Genomic DNA, 19,675 nt, shown 5'->3' on the forward strand with positions numbered 1-19,675 from the left:
GGCATTTTAACAGGCCGTTCTGAGGCATGGCGAGGCAAAACTCAACATAAGGTCATCAAAAGGGCCCTTATAAGTGCCTTTTAATGGGCATTAAAATATTATCTTACCCATTTAAAAGCCCTTATAAGGACACCCTCCAAATAGAGCATTAAAATGTCTTGCAAGGCCTTAAAACCCTGGGAACTTTTTTCCAACAGGCAAAGATGGGAAAATAAATACATTCAATGATACTGTTATATATTTTGTAATTTTGTCAGAATCCTGCTCAAAGAATGTAGAACTGACTGATCTTACTATGTACTTTATGTGGTGGTAGATTGTACTTTTAGTTTTTTTGAACTGCTCATAAATGTATTTTCAAAATTATTCAAAATGCACAATTTATTAGGATGCAGCCTGAGGCCAGGAAGCCAAAGGAGGGCGTAGCCCTCCTTGGCTTCCTGTGACGAAGGAACAACATTTATTTTCCTCCCCTGAAGGAGCGCGTAGCGCTCCTTCGATTTGTGCCGAAGGCACAACGGGCGTGAGCTCATATGTTAAAGGCGTCTGACATTTCAACGTGCCACGTGGAAACCCCTTGCACTGGAAGTTAAAGCAGAGTTCATGTTAACTTTGTAATTATCATAGTAGACACTACATATAACCGACGTCTACATAACCCACGATGACAGTAACTCGTACCTGCTTGAGATACAAATTTGTGAATGCTTGTTACAACCCAAGATAAAAAAGAACGCTATTGCTGGGTCAGCACAATGCATAAAGGCCAACCCCCCGTGAAATAGTACCCTCAACATGCACAACAATAAAAGAACATACATCTCGACAAAACAATTACACACAGATGGCACAGCTCACCGCCCCTATTCGACCTCCAATAAGTCCTCCGCGAAATCCTCCATCTTGATGATGCGGAACTTATCCTTCCACGGCGTGCCCTCGCCAAACTCCTTCTTCCACGCACGGCTCAGGCCATCCTCCCATGCGTATAGCTCCACGCGCCACCCCTTCTTCAATGCAATTCGCACAGGACCAAGGAAGCCCTCGTCGCTGAACTGCCCGATGTTCCCATCACCCGTTGCTAGCACTATCGTTGCACCCGGACGCGGCACGTCCGCATCCGCAATCGCCTGGTGCAGCTTCAGCTGCAACAGTTCATCAACGCCCTGCTCTCGATAGCGGACACGTCCATTACGGCCGCCGCTCCCAGACGCAGTTAAGCCTGTGCCTCCGCTACCACCTATGCCTTTGTCAGAGTCTGATGACGCTCGCGCATGTCCCTTGCGCCATGATTCTGCACTAGTGTTGGCACTTGGTGGACGACGGTACTGCCCATTCCCACTGTCTGGCACGCGCACAAAAATGCAGACTTCGTACCCGAGCTGTTCGGCTGTGTCTGTTGGTTGATACAGTGGGGATGAAGTGACCAGGCAACGCCGCGTGATGGGACGTCCGCGTTCAAGGAGGAGCGCGAGGGCTGCATGAGAGAGGCGTAGCTTCCTACCCGAGTGAGAGGCGTGACGGCGAGCATAGGTTAAGAAACCAATGAGGATGTTCGAGCTGAAATGATACATTAGTAGCCATCGGATTCAAATCACAAAAAAAATTCTTACTGGTCGATAAAAACATGAATCAAAGAATCTCTAGGTCGCGGAGCTGGACCCCTAGGGTCTGAAAAGTCGGAATCGACACCGCTAAAGTCCTGCGTGAGTAACGCCGTAATGCGGTCGTAGTCCTCCGGGAACTTGAGTCGTAGCTTATGGGCAAGGCAGCGTAACTTGAGAATTTGAGGATTGGTGGGTATCTGTGATAGATGCAATGATGGGGTAGAACGACTGTGGCGCAGCCTATCTAATGATGACTTGTGTGCAGGTGTCGAAGGAATAGTGACAGCAGCATTATCGCCAGACGACGATTCTTCTGTCTCAGGTTCGGGCTCTGGGTTCGAGGAGACAGTGATAGGCTCGCTTGTCCCAGATACGCCCAGAATTGTGCTGGTCCCTGTGGTGTGACTCGTGCCCTCATGTTCCACATTTCCTGGATCTCGCTGCAGGAGTTGAATCACCCTCGCCTTCTTTCTTCTCCGCTTTCGTGTACGGCGAGGTTCCGCATCGTTTCTCCAAGCGCCATCGCTCGTGGAGCTATCTTTGCCTGTGCCACGATCACGGGCAGCAATTCTGGCACGCTCTGCAGCAAGGAAGGAAAATGCGCCACCGAGGTCACCAAGAGTGGGTTGGTCTCCTAAGTCAATATCTCCATCAGAAAGCGAAGGATCATGACTCAGATCCGCATCCGAAGTATGAGACTGTGATCGACTAGGTGTCGTGAACGTGAATGTGAGCGGTTCAAGCTCGCCTTCCGTCTCCTCTCCGGAGTCATTAAAGTTATTGCTACCGTCGGGATTTGGAAGGGGCGGGCTTGCGGTCATGCTGGTCAACGCTGAGCGTGTGTGTGAGGAGCTCGAGGATGCGAGGTAAGACGCTAGCATGCTCTGGTTCCATACCGTAGAGCCTTCTATGAACTCCGAGTCAGTCGGAAGTGAAGAGAGCGGGACAGCGTCGGTAGAGGGTGTATCAAACTCTGTGTAGATGTAGGCACCTCCTCGAGGAGGCACGAGTGGCTGAAGGTGGTTGAGAGCCCTAAAGACAGTGGTGAAAGCCCCAAGGTCGGGTGACTCTAACGCCCACAAATCAAAGTTTATTATATCAGATTGCACTTCACCAAAATAGAATAGCGAAAGATCCCGATGGTGGTGACTCACCATCTGAAGTAGCGTCACTAGCAGCTGAATAGTTGGAGAAAGGACTGATCGGAGTCGGCGAAGTGTTTGTCGTTTCCGAGCTGGAGAGAATTGTGGACATGAAATACGGTTATTAAACGAAAATTGATACAGATTGTGATGTAGTAGATAACCAAGACTGTATGTCGTTGACTCGGAAGTATATCGTCAAACGGTGAGAGAGAGAGGGAGAAGAGAGAGAGAAATAAAAAAAATAAAGGTGATTGATATAGGAAAACAGTGTGGAGAGAGCTATAGCGTGGCTCAAGGAAACGTGCTGGCAGCGTGCATCTCTGACTCGAGTGGCGGTAGTGGTTATGTCAAGAGACCACTTGATGACTTGAGTGTGATTTTAGAGCCACGTGATCTGATAGTCGCGTTCAGGTTCAAAAGAACATATTAATTTGTAGTCATGAAATTCGTGTACGCTGGTACATCCTGTGATTTCAAGGTGATAGTATGTATAAAAGATGCAAGTGGTGTGATATAAATAAATGACCAATAATGATTATTCCAAGTTCCACCTGCAATTATAATGCTGATGCACAGGTAATTTGACAACAGCATGAAAGGTGAGAACGAAGATTTTAATACACGTTGTGTTCGTTTGTAAACGAGGGCTCTGCCATCGAATACTATGCATTTTTAAGGTACTCGCAGCGGCCTTGAAAGGACCCCGAGCCATATTTCTGTAAAAGCTCCTCCAGTTCAACTGGTAATTTGTTGTTCACATCGGTTCTGGAGACGGGCTGTAAGTCCTCATAGGAGATGGGCTGGGACTGAGACAGTAATCCGAAATCGTGAACGTGCGGCCGCGCGGTATCGGAGAGTAACTGCGGGTCGATGTGGACAGTGGAGAGATCGGTGGGGACGGTTGAAGGTTGGAAGTAGTTCGGGGTGGGGACGGGGAGCTGAGAGGGCTGACCACATATGGAGATGGACTTCTCCGCAGAGAGATTGGGGACGAGTCGGTCCAGGGTGAGTATCGTGAACTCGCCCGAGAATTGGGAGTCGCTGGACTCGGATGGCGAGAGCGCACCGCAGGGCATGAGACCTGTGTGCTCAAGAAATGTTAGGTCATTGAGATCCAGAGATGCAGGAATCTCTACCTCTGGTTTCGCAATTCGAGTGATGGGATAAGGTGCAGCGGCGTCCTTTCGAGCAGCTTTGTCGTCAGGAATGCGACGCGCTTTGGGCTTGTAGCCGTGTTCTGACTTGCGGTGACGCGTCAGGCTGCCTGGGTCGGTGGTAGAAAAGGGGCACTCAGGGTGAGGACACGTCTTCGAGCGTTCACGGGTGTGGGTCCTGATGTGCGTTTGGACGTTGGACTTCTGGAGGGTCTTGTAATCGCAGCCATCATATGGACATGCGTGCATACTGATGAAGATAGCCAATCGGTCAGGAATCATCTGGTTTAATAAAGGACGAGCACCTACAAGGCCTCCTTGTTTTCAGCGTGAGTACGCATGTGTCTAGGAAGATCGGCCTTGCGGCTAATAACCTTGCGGCAGACAGAGCATTCAACTGGTTTCTGTGGAGAAAATGTCATGAGCACAAGACAACTAAAGTGAGGTAGGCTGCAAGCGTACTGAGTTACGTCCTGTAGCAGGCATTTTGTGATAGTGTTTGAGAGAAGAGAAACGGTTGTGAATGATCTGCGAAGTGGGTTTAAATCCCTGGAATTAAACAATGGTGTGTGTGTTGTGGTCAGTCCACACATTTTTCCCGCTTCTTTTAAACCACTAGGTGTGCTGTGGATTTCGAATACGATTGTTTTTTTTGCAGCGCGCGTTTCTGCCTTTAAAGGCAAAAAGCGCAAAGCAATCGTGTGTGATGGTGTGAGCATAAGGGATGAGCCACTCGGTTAGCGGGGAAGGCAAAAGAGTAGGACGAGGACTCGATTGCGTCTCAACACTTTTTATTTTTATTTTCCTTGTAAGGCAATTTCTGGTTGCCTGCTCGATGTGGGGATGAGTGGCTCACTACCCAGGCCTGAAGGCCTGATGAATGGGGAAAATATCAGGGGGCCGGGGCCCATGCCCTGCCGAACAGCGAACCCTTCAGCGCTCCACCTTACCGATGCACGTCCAAAAGCATTGATGCCACCACCGAATTTGATTCCAGTATTATTCTCTAAATAGCCTTGGAGATCACCGGTTGTCAATCGAGCTTTCGAAGGCTCGGAGGACCATAAAAAACAACACCAGTTTAGTGGAACACTGTCATTGACATCGCTTACGTTATCCAGGCAAAAGGTATTATCACCAAGTCTTTACGTACTTTCAGTCACCACCTTGTTTTTGCCATCTTTGCCAACCTCGCCAGCGGATCAGATACGGCATAAGCGCTACCACTTGAACACGACCGTGTACAAAAACTTGCCTCAGCCTCTGATGTGTGGCCGAGGACCCAGTAAAGTGATCGTGCAGACTAAACGTGTCTATGTGCGTGCGTTTATGACCTCGGAGAACTTCCCTACAATTTGAATGAAAGTCAAAAGACACCGCGCCCAACCTTGACATACATCAGTAAGAAAATCCCTCCCTTCTCACCTTCCCAACTACACCCTGGGTGACCTCTCGCTCGAATATTTCTGGGCCGCAAACATACACACATTCAGCTTTGAAGCCGGAGACAAACGAGGAAGTGATCCGTCCATAATGACAATGAAGCGATACCGAAGAAGGTAAGGAATTCTTGAATTGTTTAATGGACGAGAAGACATGAACGACTAGTTTGACTTCGTGGGCAGCGACTTCGATGGCATGAGAAAGAAGAGAGAGCATCACATCTGGCTCGCGCGTCGACAATAAAAGGGTGATTTCATATTCGGCGGAGTATAAGGGAATTCCAGAGAGCATAGCGAGGAAAGGTGTTATTCCAATCCCGCCGGCTATCCAAAGGAGTTTCCTTGATGCATTTTTTTGGACAGACATTTGTTCTTCCTCGCGTGAAACCGCAATTTTAGTGTCCTCGTGAGGGTCTGTGGGCTCGAGGACGAAGCCACCTGCTATTCCGACCAGTGTAACGTTCAGTCCAAGCGGACGTGAGTCCTCAAGCAACTCAGGGCGGACCGCTGAGAGTTTGTTGGCAATGTTGAATAGTGCCCCAGTAACAGCACCACCAGGCTTCAGACGCATTGTCAAGGAGAATGTCGTGCCCACCCCATCCGCAACCGAAGTCCATGAGCTGCACCACGAAATAGTCCATGTCCTTATACGATCGTCATTCACTAAATTTGGATTCTCGGGTGCCATGTGCTTGTATGGCGATGCACCGAGGAACGAGGTGAAATTAAGGATGGCAGCTTGGCCTGGGATAACGTTAAGCTTGTGAGGAGATTCAAACGTGAATGTGGCGAGATCGGAAGAATGAAGCTTGATGCGGTAAAGCGTCGCGTGTATGGTGTCTTCGGTGCTGAAGTATGTCGAAGAAGCTTGTTCTTCTTTGAGCAGCTTCACAGGGGGGGCATACGGACTCCTCTGCGGCTCTGTTCCTTCACGTTGACGGACAGGCAATGCGTCCTCGATAAAAATATAACCTGTTATTTCAATCGTGGTGAGGACATTCTGCGAAGGCATGATTACTTGAGCAGGAGCGCCAACAAGGTTATGGGCAATTCCGGTAACATATAAGAGTGATCCGTTGATGAATGATGGGAATGTCAAAGAAGCAAGAGGTGTGGCTTCTACATTTCCGAGGGATGTCATCAATCGATTGCCTGAATATTGATATGGGATTCGTGATTGATTTGAATATGCAGATGCAACAGTGTTTACCTGAGTAATCTGGCAAAACGAGAGTATGCCCATCGTTGCGTACACGAACAAACCCAGGCCTCCCCCCGCGATGATTCATGCCGAGGTGAGATGGAAACCTCGGTGCATCTCTTTCAGAGGCCGAGTATGATGAGCCTAGGAATACGGTGTCGGATGAATGAATGAATGCGATGAGATCTGAAGAAAGGCGGCCAGTCGGGGTAAGGTTAATTTCTTGATAGGTGACTCGAGGTTTTGTGTGTGGAAATGGAACAAGATCGCGGATCGTGATGTATTTCGGGCAATTTCTGCGGACAGTCAACATATCATCAACTCAAGCAAGTTCCAAAGAATTTGAAAGTACCCAATAGCTTCGTTAACAGACGTGCAGATATCTAATAAACCCGATTGCGTTTCAATAGTCTTGACCGAACCTGCGAACTTGTTCCTGCGCCTAGTTGAGAACTGTACACCAATACCAGCAATTAGCATCTTCCTCTGAGATGCATCTGTAGTATCAGCATGATAGTCCGCATTCGCCTTCAGCGGATCACCATCCCAGACCTTCGCCCGCATAGACAATTGGTCGTACGTCTCGCTGGAAGCCCACCCAGTCTCTCCTTCTGGACCTGCAAGTATTGAAGACCAAGGACGACCCGTAGAATCAAGAGTAGTGATAGGAATAAATGGGAGACATGTGGAGTAGAAATTTCGGTGTTGCTCAGGAAGTTCTCCTTCGATTTGAGTCCAAGACTGGGATACGGCTCCATGGAATCCGAGTTTCTCCTGAATGGTACATTCACCTTTGTGCCAACCATTGAGAGAACTCATTGTAAGATATCAGGGGATGGAAATGCAGTACAGATGGTTAGGAGTGAGAAGACGCCAACTTATCAATGCCAACCCCACCCTGACTCCACATCGGCCTTTTTATGAGTCATGTGACAGGTGGGACACAAATTTGCGACTTGTCTGCTCAAAGAGCAAGACAACCAACCATAATTGAGATGGGTGCATTGCAAGCAAGGTCAGAGTTATGCAAATGGGTAGAGAGGGATAAAACATAAATTATTAATGGGATAGGATACTGGAGCGACGGTACTGCAACACTAATGTTGAAACTAGTGCAGGAGACAAGAAGTGAGGAAAGCGGAGATTGAAGATTTAATCATCAGAGCCGCAGCTGCTGGGTAACTGACATGTACAATCTAGGCGGAAAGACTCCGCCTACGCGGACGAGTGACGCGCTTTGCCTAATAACCTCAATCCACTAATGGTGAAAGGCTCACATATATGCCATCAGTCCTTTTCTGACTAAAGGACGATTGAGTGAAGCTGCAGCAACTGAATTCAAGTGAAATCTGTAGCTCGAGCACCGGGCCACGGCCCCGACGGCGGGATCTACTATGCAGAGGATACAAATAAACTCACCTGGTATCTCCCCTCTCGCACGCCTTGTATTTTCTTTTTTTTCCCTTCTTCTTGAGAGTGACAAATTTAAAGTACAGTGTGGATCAGGGGATGTTCTCTGCTGCGGCAGATGCCGAACGCCTCAACTTGCCCACGCTTATTATTACCTTGCGAAGCAAGGTCTTGGAAATCTAGTTGGTTGCACGGCCGACCGTCTATTGGATCTCTTTATCGTCTCTCATCTTCTTCGATTACTGATTTTGCGCCTTAGCAGGCAGGGTCCAGACTTTCAATCAGCATGACCGTTTTGATGCGCGACGAGGCCGAGTCAAGCATCTCAGCAAAATCAAGAAATGTAAGGCGAGAAGCAATGTTATACTTGCCGGCGTTCGTTGCACGTCTTCAAACTAGTGCGAAGGATCTGCCACCATATGGTGCACAGCAGTGACATCGCCGCCAGAACGCACGTTGGGAAGGTGTGAAAACCATGTTACAATACCTACTAACTTACTCAACAAGAAGCAGGCGGGATGAAGTGCTCCCTCCTAGGTGGCAACAGTTTATGATGCTAGATGATGAAACAGTATATCAAGACAACACGCTCTATCACCAGGCGCGAAGAAATCATCGTTGAACATAGATATTCCCGTAAAACTGATTTTTGCCGAATGCGAATGTCACATTTCACTAATCAGTCGCTCCTACTTCGTCAACCACAATACTCGGATCACGTCGTGGAAAAAGCAAACTCCAGAACGTTCAGCATGGAGCTCAACGTCGGAGTGCATCGCCAAGGCTCATTCCAGATGCATATGAAGCCTTACTTGCGTTTGTATCAATCGCAATATCATGAATACATCGACCGATATTTCGATTCGTCAGTGGAAGAGAGATAGAGAGTCGGTAGGAAAGGTTTCGGAGAGCGACGGGGGTGAACTTATCACCCTGCAAGCGCTGAGCAGACAATGATGAGGAAATCGATACTCATTCTTGTCTAGTAGTACGTGGCACAACCTCGATGCGCTTGGTCAAAATCCCTGGTACTCGTCGTGGTCACCTGCCACTGCAGCTCCCTCTAAAGTTTTAGTCTCCATCCGACAATCACGACGATGTTAAGTTAATCCATGGCACACCCAGACGAGTGACCCTGTACTCCCTTGGGACAAGGAACAATAATTATCAAGGTCCCAACGCTCTTCCAAGTTCCTCTTCCCCGCAAACCGTGTACGTGCCCCTTGCACCTCATCCAACACACGCTCAATGAAGAGAATCACTGTCGAGCTCCCAACGCTACTCTTCGATGGAAAGTATCGCACAGGCGGTAGTATTATTCTGCTTTATCTTCATCTTTGTCGCCCCCTTTTTTCACTTTCATCATAACGCGCGCCCCAGTATCACCTTGGGCCTTGGCTACATACCAGAAAATAGCACGTCTGTCGTAAATCATGATCGGCAACGAAGTGGCATCTCGTTGGCTACATCACACGCAGAGATCCATAAGCTGGCTTTCGGGGACCAACGTTAGACGACAACCTCTCAAGCCCAAGTTTAGTGGACTACGAGCAAGACTAGGCACGGTCTATCATTTTCAGAAAAGTTTAAATATCCACATTGCCCGAGCAGTACGAAAATTTGTCCAAAAACAACTGCACTGGTCGACTCCGGACTAGGTATTGCACCATCAACCATGATACCAAAGCGAAAGTAGAAACGTAACTCACTTGTCGTAATGCGCCGCTCGGGCTGCCAGCTCAATTGCCAATCGGTGTGCAGACGGGTATTCCTCTATGAGTATCCTGAGTAGTGCTGCCGCGGTCCGGTCCAGAACCATGGTTCGAACCGGACTTTTGGTCCGGTTCTCCGCGGTTCGGTCCATGGTTCTTGCGCCAGCCAGAACCGGACCGGAAAACGGTTCTCGGTTCTAGATCTTCCCAAACGGTCCAGTTCTGGTTCGGCCTTCCCGAACCATTCCGAACCCTTATCGACTTCGACTTCGACAACACCTGCCTCGACGTCAGACTGTCGTCTTCGGGATTCACATTGTTGATTAATCAAGCTACATTTAGCCTTTTCGAAGGTATACCGGTAAGCACTAACTAATTAAACTCTCAAGTCTCTCACCTGCTCACCTCTATAACAGGAAGTTCTATTCATTGAGGACCGGCTACAACACTGCGCAAGACTACCTTTTACTGGAGGTGGATATGTTAGGCGCGGTCAAGGTGGATTTTGGAGGGATTGTGTCTTGCGCTATGCTGCAGAGGTGCGTATTTGTGCTCTGAATGCTGATGGCTCCCTCAAGGGCCAGCACCCATCGCTACCAGCGCACAACCCATCACACGCCACGCCACCTGCGCCTATGTTGATGCCCGCCACCTCACTGCATCCCCTCTCACTCGCTTGCTGTTCTTGCCGGCTGGCTTTTGCTGGCTGGCTTGCCATGTCTCACTCGCCCACTGTCTCTCACCCTCTGTCTCTCGCCCGTTGTCTCTCACCCCGCTGGACGCGACCCAATCTTTCAATACGATGAGAGTTTTTGGAGGTACGTTTTATTTGAGTTGTGATGACGCGATGTTGAACGATCACCTTGCACTACAGGCTTTGCGCATCGCGCGATTGAGGACATCATTTGGAAGAACTACCATCATTTTCGTCCTCTCACCTTTGGGTTTGACGCTTGTGCTTCAGGGCTATCGCAAACAATCCTGAAGTCTTCCCCAAACCACACAGGTTTAATCCTCAGCGTTGGATTGACGATGCAGGTTGCGCGCGATAATCTCCGGTTGATCTCCGGTTTTTCACTTTTGGCTTTGGCCGTCGGTGAGTAGTATTGTTCATCTCTTGACCATTTCTTACGCCTTACTTGAAAATGTCAGAGTGTGTCCTCACGAATTGGTCAGTCTTCATCAATACGGCTCTCATCATGTGGGCTTTCCACTTTTCGGAGAATCCTGCGGCCACCAGCATCACAATTTTTTCTGAAGCGCCGGCCACGTCAGCATCTTCAGCAGCTACAGAGGCAGAGGGGTATGGAGTCATCATTAGAGTAGCTACTCGATGTGTAAACTAGTATTTCAATGTTTTGTTTTTCGCGCTTGCCACTGAAAATTTTCGGGTTCGGTTCGAGTTCGGACCAGAAAAAAACCGAACCGGACCACAGAGAACCGTTCTCTGTGGTCCGGTTCTCGGTTCTCGTCCAGGGCCCTCTGAACCGGACCGAACCGGACCACGGCAGCACTAATCCTGAGGCGCGCAGGTGAGTCATGTGGTTGAGTCTAGTTTCACAGCGACTTGCTCATACTCACATCTGGTTCACAACGATAGCCCGTACAGCAATCTGCAGTTGTGTTGCAAACTATTGGCAATGGACTACATGCACTGACAGACATGGATGCTGACAAGGCAACAACAACGGCGAGGAAGGAGAAATGCATTTTCTGTGCGAGGTAATATGGAATCTTTTGAGAGGAGTTTCGAATAATATCTTTGAGGATGAGTGAACACTTATAGGACGATCACCAGCTTGTATATCATGCGTATCCTAATGGACGTAATTCTGAATGATTTGGCAGAATTGTTATTACTGTCAGATGGCAGAGATTTCGGTAGAACCTGTAGCCTAGAACGTGTTCAGATGATTACGACCAATTGTATCACAACCTGCCGGCAGGCATCGACAATTCTCTCATTCTTCGTCGCCGATCTCTCATCCTGACCTCTCCCTTATCGCTCAATCTTCTCAACCTGTAGTGACCCTGCGCAGCGACAAAGTCAAGAAGTTGATGCTCATTCTTGTCGCATACTACACAAAGAGATATCCATGAGCTAGCCTTCGAAGCCAACTTTAGACGAACAGATTCAATATTGTGAGGAAATGTCTGTGCAGTGCGTTCTGTCTTACGACCTCCCAATATTAATCATCAACAGCAATGATTGCTCGTTTCGACAGTCTCTCGAACTCAAGTTTGGTGGACCACGAGCAAGGTTAGGTATGGTCGATCATCTTCGGATAAGTTCAAGCATCCACATTACTCGGGCAGCACAACAATTTGTCCAAAAACAACTTATAGGTACTGATTGATTCCGAACTAGGTATTGCACCGTTAACCATGGTACCAAAGCGAAAGAAGAATTCACTGTCGCGACATGCCGCTCGGAGTGAGTGTACGTGCAGGTCAAAACTCCATTCTAAGGCGCGCAGATGAGTCATGTGGTGGAATCCTGGTTGCACAGCGACCTACTCATACTCACTTTGTCAGGATCACAAATCATGTTGTGGCAGCAATCTGCATCTGTAGTGCAAGGTATTGGGCTACAGTTTTGTGCACTGACAGACATAGATGTTGTCAAAGCAGCAACAACGGCGAGCAAGGAGAAACGCATTTTCTCTGCGAGGTAATGTCTTCTGAGGTGAATCTCGAATGATGTCTCTGAGGATGGGGGAACACTACAGGACGACGGCCAGCTTCTATATCCTGTATATGCTGACGGGCACGACTTTGATTTGGCAGAATTGTTGTTGCTGTTGGATGGCACAAATTTCGGTAGAACTTGCAGTAGCGTGTTCAATTGATTAGGACCACTGTAATCATAACCTGCCGTTACTGGGGTTCTATTATGTTGCGCCCCTGGTATAGTTCACGATGTGTGAGTTCTCCCGCATGAATTATTGAGTTGAACTTTGTAATTCGGAATTTCTGCACTTATGCTATTTGCGTGCTGCTAGTAAAGAACAACTATTTCATTCTGTGGCGTCGGCTAGGACCTGCAGTTCATGAGAGAATGGAAAGCTGAACAAAAAACACAAGATTCAGTGTACTTACCTACTGATAATTAAGCCACCAGCTGCGTGGAGGAGTGGATGTGTTTGAAAATATCAATCGAAGGTGAGCGAGAGGGGAGAATTCACCGAGACATCCAGCCGCGAGTCGCTAGGACCGGCTAGGTTTTGAACTCCGCTAAGATCTAACCAGTGTGTAGTGTAACTGCCATACAATCCAATCCTACATCTGCATCAGGCCTCAGGCCCAGTGAAAACCCACTATGGCGTGATACGATGGGATCTGTTTTTTTTCTGTTTGTAACGTCGTCGATAGGGTGAAATAGGGCAGATTATGCAAAACAAATTGTAGTCACATTGCTTTGCGTTGTTTGTTGTGTGACTTGTGTCGTTTGTGTCGTTTTTGCGTCGTACCTTAGATCGTTACATCACAATTTCACCGTTTCTTCCGATCTTTCGTAGCTTCGCATCGCATCGCACACGCTGTGCATTGCATCATAGCACTCTCGCGCAACGTGTGACGGTGTGACATGATATCATCATTGTATCTGAGTCCTAAGTACAAGTCAACTTATCTTCTTACTATTACAATCATGAAGTTGTCTTCTCTCTTTTTCATCATCGCGATCTCAGTTTTTACAGGACCTCACTGCCATTTTTTCGTCTCCCACTGAGGCCGTAGGTGTAAGTGGTATTGTTAATATTCATAAACAGATTTGATTTTTACTAACACAAGTCGAAAGGGTGGGTATATGCGTTCAAAAAGTGCACATGGGTGCCCGCCAGTCTTGTGAGCCATTAGAGGACTCTCTGTTCTCGTCTTTCTGCCTGCTTACCCCACACTGATGGTGCTCTGACCGCATCCTACTCTTAGAAAGTGCGCAGTGTTTTCGTCTTTTGGCCTGCTTACTTGATGTTGATGGTGCTCTGGTTGCGTCCCGCTCTCAGCAAGTGCGTGATCTCGTCTTTCACTACGTTGCATACTCGCTGATGGTGCTCTGGCCGCGTCCTGCTCGCATTTTGTGTATGTTCTTATCATTTGACCTGCTTACCTTATGCTGATGGTGCTCTGGCCACATTCCGCTCTCAGAAAGTGTGTGCTCTCATCCTTTGACCTGATTACCCCACGCTGATGGTGCTCTGGCTACGTCCTGCTCTCAGTATGTGCATGTTCTCGTCTTTCGACCTGTTCACCCCACGCTGATCTTTCGAATATCTTGATTTCTCACCTATGCAAAAAATCAGAGACAAACATATGACGTCGGTAGGCATCACATATATTGCATGATGGGGCACGATCTCCTCCGACGACATGAGTTTTTCATTCAATTTTCAGATAAAATCTTATCACACCATATCATGTAGTACAGTAAAATGCATGGATTGATATGATGAGAAACGATGTGCTACGACAGTGCATGATATCAGTAGTACTAGGTATCGCGGCAGCATAAAAGCAGGTGCGGGGCGCGCAGCAGCTTAGCCTAGGAACTGCATGGGTAAACCTGCGGGTGTGGGCAGTCGTACCGGCACCCATACAGGGCACAGGAAACAATGCGTGCGTGAATCTGTCGACGATAGATGGCGGAAGCTCGGTACTGAGTGACATGGATGGTGGAGCACGAAAGATGGGGGAACACTAAGCAGAGAGCCAGAAAGTGATGGCCGTAGCACCGTCAGTGTCCGCTAAGAAGCTCAGAAGACAAGATCACGCACCATCTGAGAGCATGTCATGGCCAGAGCACTATCAGCGTCGGGTAAGCAGGTCAAATGACAAGGACACGCACTTCCTGAAAGCGGGACACAACTGCAGCACAATCAGCATCAGGTAAGCAGGTCAGAAAACGAGATCACGCACAAGCTGAGAGCAGGACACGGCCAGAGCACCATCAACGTCGGGTAAGCAGGCCAAAAGACAAGAACACGCACAGACTGAGAGCGGGACGCGGCGAGAGCACCATTAGCGTGGGGTGAGCAAGTCAAAGGACAAGAACAGGGAGAGTTCCGAATCACCAGTGTCATCGTCATCTTCGAACTTGATGCGTTGCGATTTGTATACTGTGAGCCATTCCTGAAGTTGCTGGATTCGAGTTTCGGAGGGAGTGCTGGCACTTGGTGTGCGCATATACCCACCCTATCAAGATATTCGAAAGATCAGCGTGGGGTGAACAGGTCGAAAGACGAGAACATGCACATACTGAGAGCAGGACGTAGCCAGAGCACCATCAGCGTGGGGTAATCAGGTCAAAGGATGAGAGCACACACTTTCTGAGAGCGGAATGTGGCCAGAGCACCATCAGCATAAGGTAAGCAGGTCAAATGATAAGAACATACACAAAATGCGAGCAGGACGCGGCCAGAGCACCATCAGCGAGTATGCAACGTAGTGAAAGACGAGATCACGCACTTGCTGAGAGCGGGACGCAACCAGAGCACCATCAACATCAAGTAAGCAGGCCAAAAGACGAAAACACTGCGCACTTTCTAAGAGTAGGATGCGGTCAGAGCACCATCAGTGTGGGGTAAGCAGGCAGAAAGACGAGAACAGAGAGTCCTCTAATGGCTCACAAGACTGGCGGGCACCCATGTGCACTTTTTGAACGCATATACCCACCCTTTCGACTTGTGTTAGTAAAAATCAAATCTGTTTATGAATATTAACAATACCACTTACACCTACGGCCTCAGTGGGAGACGAAAAAATGGCAGTGAGGTCCTGTAAAAACTGAGATCGCGATGATGAAAAAGAGAGAAGACAACTTCATGATTGTAATAGTAAGAAGATAAGTTGACTTGTACTTAGGACTCAGATACAATGATGATATCATGTCACACCGTCACACGTTGCGCGAGAGTGCTATGATGCAATGCACAGCGTGTGCGATGCGATGCGAAGCTACGAAAGATCGGAAGAAACGGTGAAATTGTGATGTAACGATCTAAGGTACGACGCAAAAACGACACAAACGACACAAGTCACACAACAAACAACGCAAAGCAATGTGACTACAATTTGTTTTGCATAATCTGCCCTATTTCACCCTATCGACGACGTTACAAACAGAAAAAAAACAGATCCCATCGTATCACGCCATAGTGGGTTTTCACTGGGCCTCAGGAAGAAGCTGAGCGCTGAATGCCTGTCGTAGCTTCAAGAAGCACCTCTCTGAATCCATCGAAACAATTTTCAATAAATGTTGCAACGTAAATTCTTATGTCGAACAAAAGACGCGTTCAACATTCCGGCTGGGTAAAATGGATCAAATGCTGGACTAAAGTTGACACCTACGCGCCGCGCGGATTGTAGATGGGAACGTGCTACGGTGGCCAGGTGTGTATGTGTTCACTGTGCGTTGATTATTTCTTAATTAGCAGCAGCCATGGTTGTACTCAAGGTATCCAATCTATGCACTGTCTAGACAGGCGGCCATCGGTACCCTGTAAAACCGAATACTGGCCATTCCTTGGAACTCCGATCTGCTGTGCCCAACGGATCATTATTCTCACGATGACAGCAATGTCACATCGGTACTTAGTCGAAGTGTTCTATTGTTATCTTGACTGCGCATTCAGTTGCTGTTCGGCGTATGTGCTTTTCGAGCATCAGGATTCTGAGTATATCGGTCGTGTGAATGTGAACCGGGAGGCCTTGGGTGGCCGGGCGAAGATAATAGGACCTACGCGATCATCTGACGTGCATTACTCGGATCGGGCTCCGGGTATTACTAGTAAGTCTCTGGTACTAGAGCAGAAGATGATATATCAGTGCACTAATCAGTGTCGTTACCACATGTTCTCGCTGAACTTCTCCATACAACCACGTCCAACGTGATCTAAGGAGTCAGTTGTCAGCACGTGGTGGATGATTGGATCTCGTTGAGATTCGAGAATGTATGTTGTATCATATAAACACGATGATGAGTTTTTTTCTACATGATATTCAGAATGGTTTACTTTACGACCCTCACAAAAATCTGACCGTTTTGACCATATTTTCAGGCTTACTATCAGCATTGTACCTGTGGAGGTGTCGCTGTCGCTGGACTGTTATTATTCAATAGTTAAGTGTACCATTTCATGCAACGACATGCGTCAACGTGAGACTGCTGACTCGAATTCACCTGAAATTGGACCCAAGCGATCAGCGCATCATTTCGAGGCAGTTGCTGTAGTCCGGTGCACGTCACCCACAGAATCATGGAATGATACACAGGGAAGCTGGACCTACAACTGCAGTGCAATCCTAGGGTCACGTGTTCAGCCTGTGTCTGATGTGCGTTATCTTTTGATCAAAAAAGGATATGTACCTTTGTAGGCGTCATGCACACTGGATGTGGAACGGAAGCTGTGTCGTCACCGAGTCAATAGAGGCTTAATCTCCGATGGCTTCCCACAGTTTCCTATCTCACCTGATTGACTGACGCTTCTAAATGCTAGGATTGCGCGACTGTGCTTGTGATTGGGCGTGATATTCTTGAACAATAGGCCTCTTTGAGTCTTGAAGGGCCGGACTCGTACATATAACTGAGGTGACATCTGAAAGCCTTTCCAGATTCCAACCCATTACCACAGCTTACCACACGTCTCAGCCCATACTATCATGCAGACCGCAGACTCTCAGAACGGTGTTTCGCACGTTCAGCGTCATTCAGAGTTTTATTTTGCAGACGGAAACATCACCTTTCTCGTACGCTATGATGTCCTGAATCTATCTCGCATGCGCTGACCGCCACTCGTGCACAGGTTGAAAATACATTCTTTCGCGTTCACAGGTCCTTCTTCGAGCGCGAATCTGAGGTTTTCATCCGGGAACTTGCACAAGTTCCCCAGGATGGAATATCTGATGACAGCGCGTTTCAGGTCGAAGACGTGACTAGTGATGACTTCGCGACGTTCCTCTGGGTCTGGTACAGTCCGTAAGCTCTCAGTTAGTTCTTCCACCGATATCGTCCTTGACTTTGGGTTACAGGAAGTACAGACTGGACAGGAAATCGTCAGACAACTGGCTCGTCATACTCGAGCTCTCTACGAGGTGGCAATTTCTTGAGATGAGGGAGCTGGCTATTGATCAGCTCCAGAATCTCAAGATAGACCCCGTAGAAAAGATCGCGATCTATAACAAGTATGAGATCGATAGATCGCTGCTTTTGCCTGAATACAAGCACCTTTGCACGCGCCAGGGTCAGATGTCGATCGAGGAGGGTGAGAAGGTCGGGTTATTCACTGTCCTCGCTATACATCAGGCTCGGGAGCGTGCAATGAATAGTGCAGTGGCAAAAGAGTGTCGCAGCCCGACTCTTGCTGATGTCGATGATGAGAAACTGGAAGAGATATTGAAGGATATCTTCAATCTCAACCAGAATTCTACTACCGCATCACGACGTGGCGCAGATATTCATGCGCCCTCAGGAGACACTGACAGCCAGGGTGTTCAGGCGCAGGGGCAATCAAACGCGCCCCCTATCATTGGCACTCCACAGTCCAATGCAAACAGAACCACGAACAGGCCGTTTGGGACAGGTTGGGTAAGTTGGGTCTTCCACCAGGGAGAAAGTGTCATTGATTCATTTAAACAGTCCCCTCAAAACGTCAATGGGCAGGGAGATGCTACAGGAACGGTGTGTTGCATGTGACTCACTAACCGCAACTGACACTCAAAGAATATAGGATAGAACCTGATAATTGATCAATCGGAGGGCGATCTGAGTAGCTCAGGTGAAAGTCTGACTTGTGTGACCGGGGTTGGAGCGACACGCGTATTAGGCTATAGCCTTATTTCAACATTCATCGAGTCTGCGATAGCATTGGTGCTTGTATATATTGTTATCTATGTACTATGAACTTCATAAAGTCTCGACACTTGCGATCGGTTTGTTGTGTGGACACAAAATTTGCATAATCCAGACTCATTTTGTTTCGAGTCCTCTAGCTATGGGTCAAACCAGGTTTCTATCGACGTAGGTGGCACTTCCCGAATTATTATATCGCTTGCGATAAATTTCGTCGATGTCACATGACATGTGGAGATAGTGCAATCATTCCAGGGCGCAATAGTTTGACTGCCTTGATGTGTAGAAGATCAGCCGCAAACTTAAATGGACGCTTATTGATAACGCAGCGCATCGCAACGAGGGCAGGATGGGCCTCAAGTGTATACTACTTACTTTGAAACTGAGCCGCTAACAGTTTGATGGGCACCCTTCGCATTCGGACTGAAACACCACACCGCTGAACACGTTCTTCGACGAAGCCCCGACTGAGGTGTTTTGTCCCTTGTCCAGTTGGTGTGCGGTTTTGCTGATGTGATTTGTGGTTGACAAGTTAGTACGGCATCTAAAAGTTTGAACTCGAGATGCGTTGCGGCTGCTGTCAGCTTTCAAGCAACGTCATAAGGATATCGTGAGGTGATCATATGCAGCGAAATTTAACCGAACTTTAGATGCAGCTGGAAATTGTGAATGAAATCATTGAATGAAGATGGGGACATACATATAATCTCGTCGGGTTTGCCTCAGACATCGAGATCGGTGACATTAGCTTCTTTTGGTGGGAGACTCTAACACGTTCAAGTTGGCGATATCACCGTGCGCTTACAGCTGTTGGCAGTTAATGTATCAAGTTCAATATCGCTCGTCGGTCTACTGGGAGAGGTGCCTGACGTGAGAATGCCAGTGTCTTGCAACAATTGCAATCGCGAGTTATGAGTTAAAGTAAGCACTCAGCTGTGCTACGCATAATGAATCTGAGACACTGCCGCAGGTTGATGTCGCGTAGAGTTTTATAAAGATAATTCATCGATAGTCTTCGATATTTTCAGGACCTCGTACCCGGCGTACCCGCACAGGTACCTACAGTTATACCCATGTCACTGTTGGCAGAACTCGGCAAAACTGGTTGTGCCTGGTCCACGGCAGAATTTACGCAAGGGGGGCTGACAGAGCTCCAAAG

The 19,675-nt window shown here is 48.0% G+C and overlaps 5 protein-coding genes across 5 annotated transcripts; 2 read left to right on the plus strand and 3 right to left on the minus strand.

The window, feature by feature from the left end:
* Positions 1-589: 589 nt before the first annotated feature.
* Positions 590-3,088, minus strand: F5147DRAFT_618274 (uncharacterized protein). The gene is made up of 3 exons (XM_041432571.1): positions 2,762-3,088; positions 1,614-2,676; positions 590-1,560 (listed from the first exon to the last, which is right to left on the minus strand). Exons 1-3 carry the CDS (start codon positions 2,859-2,861, stop codon positions 864-866), a joined length of 1,860 nt encoding a protein of 619 aa, XP_041288290.1. The 5' UTR covers positions 2,862-3,088; the 3' UTR covers positions 590-863.
* A 338-nt stretch (positions 3,089-3,426) lies between these two features.
* Positions 3,427-4,848, minus strand: F5147DRAFT_375356 (uncharacterized protein). Its single transcript, XM_041429454.1, has 4 exons — positions 4,369-4,848; positions 4,216-4,310; positions 3,889-4,156; positions 3,427-3,833 (listed from the first exon to the last, which is right to left on the minus strand). The coding sequence occupies exons 1-4, from the start codon at positions 4,390-4,392 to the stop codon at positions 3,507-3,509; spliced, it is 714 nt and encodes a 237-aa protein (XP_041288291.1). The 5' UTR covers positions 4,393-4,848; the 3' UTR covers positions 3,427-3,506.
* A 456-nt stretch (positions 4,849-5,304) lies between these two features.
* F5147DRAFT_583847 (uncharacterized protein) lies at positions 5,305-7,368 on the minus strand (the record flags this gene model as incomplete). The annotated part of the gene is made up of 3 exons (XM_041431753.1): positions 5,305-6,500; positions 6,559-6,845; positions 6,902-7,368. The coding sequence occupies 3 exons, from the start codon at positions 7,366-7,368 to the stop codon at positions 5,305-5,307; spliced, it is 1,950 nt and encodes a 649-aa protein (XP_041288292.1).
* A 2,556-nt stretch (positions 7,369-9,924) lies between these two features.
* F5147DRAFT_716054 (uncharacterized protein) lies at positions 9,925-11,139 on the plus strand. The gene is made up of 5 exons (XM_041438577.1): positions 9,925-10,032; positions 10,088-10,210; positions 10,272-10,489; positions 10,546-10,767; positions 10,824-11,139. The coding sequence occupies exons 2-5, from the start codon at positions 10,152-10,154 to the stop codon at positions 11,015-11,017; spliced, it is 693 nt and encodes a 230-aa protein (XP_041288293.1). The 5' UTR covers positions 9,925-10,032; positions 10,088-10,151; the 3' UTR covers positions 11,018-11,139.
* Positions 11,140-17,138: 5,999 nt separating this feature from the next.
* On the plus strand, positions 17,139-18,608 carry F5147DRAFT_716086 (uncharacterized protein). Its single transcript, XM_041438578.1, has 5 exons — positions 17,139-17,414; positions 17,471-17,643; positions 17,697-18,252; positions 18,304-18,345; positions 18,395-18,608. Exons 1-5 carry the CDS (start codon positions 17,328-17,330, stop codon positions 18,404-18,406), a joined length of 870 nt encoding a protein of 289 aa, XP_041288294.1. The 5' UTR covers positions 17,139-17,327; the 3' UTR covers positions 18,407-18,608.
* Positions 18,609-19,675: the final 1,067 nt, after the last annotated feature.

Source organism: Suillus discolor (genome assembly GCF_016758755.1).
Source record: "Suillus discolor strain FC423 chromosome Unknown F5147scaffold_68, whole genome shotgun sequence".
In the NCBI taxonomy this organism is placed as follows: Eukaryota; Fungi; Basidiomycota; class Agaricomycetes; order Boletales; family Suillaceae; genus Suillus; species Suillus discolor.

Coding starts and splice junctions, on each gene's coding strand:
- F5147DRAFT_716086 (XM_041438578.1), top strand. CDS start 17,328: ATGCAGACCGCAGACTCTCAGAACGGTGTTTCGCACGTTCAGCGTCAT. Junction 17,415..17,470: donor ACGGAAACATCACCTTTCTC/GTACGCTATGAT, acceptor ACTCGTGCACAG/GTTGAAAATACATTCTTTCG. Junction 17,644..17,696: donor CTCTGGGTCTGGTACAGTCC/GTAAGCTCTCAG, acceptor TTTGGGTTACAG/GAAGTACAGACTGGACAGGA.
- F5147DRAFT_618274 (XM_041432571.1), bottom strand. CDS start 2,861: ATGTCCACAATTCTCTCCAGCTCGGAAACGACAAACACTTCGCCGACT. Junction 2,677..2,761: donor TAGTGACGCTACTTCAGATG/GTGAGTCACCAC, acceptor TGTGGGCGTTAG/AGTCACCCGACCTTGGGGCT. Junction 1,561..1,613: donor ATTCATGTTTTTATCGACCA/GTAAGAATTTTT, acceptor GTATCATTTCAG/CTCGAACATCCTCATTGGTT.
- F5147DRAFT_716054 (XM_041438577.1), top strand. CDS start 10,152: ATGTTAGGCGCGGTCAAGGTGGATTTTGGAGGGATTGTGTCTTGCGCT. Junction 10,211..10,271: donor TCTTGCGCTATGCTGCAGAG/GTGCGTATTTGT, acceptor CATCGCTACCAG/CGCACAACCCATCACACGCC. Junction 10,768..10,823: donor ACTTTTGGCTTTGGCCGTCG/GTGAGTAGTATT, acceptor TGAAAATGTCAG/AGTGTGTCCTCACGAATTGG.
- F5147DRAFT_375356 (XM_041429454.1), bottom strand. CDS start 4,392: ATGCCTGCTACAGGACGTAACTCA. Junction 4,311..4,368: donor CTGCTACAGGACGTAACTCA/GTACGCTTGCAG, acceptor TTTTCTCCACAG/AAACCAGTTGAATGCTCTGT. Junction 3,834..3,888: donor CTCGAATTGCGAAACCAGAG/GTAGAGATTCCT, acceptor TTGAGCACACAG/GTCTCATGCCCTGCGGTGCG.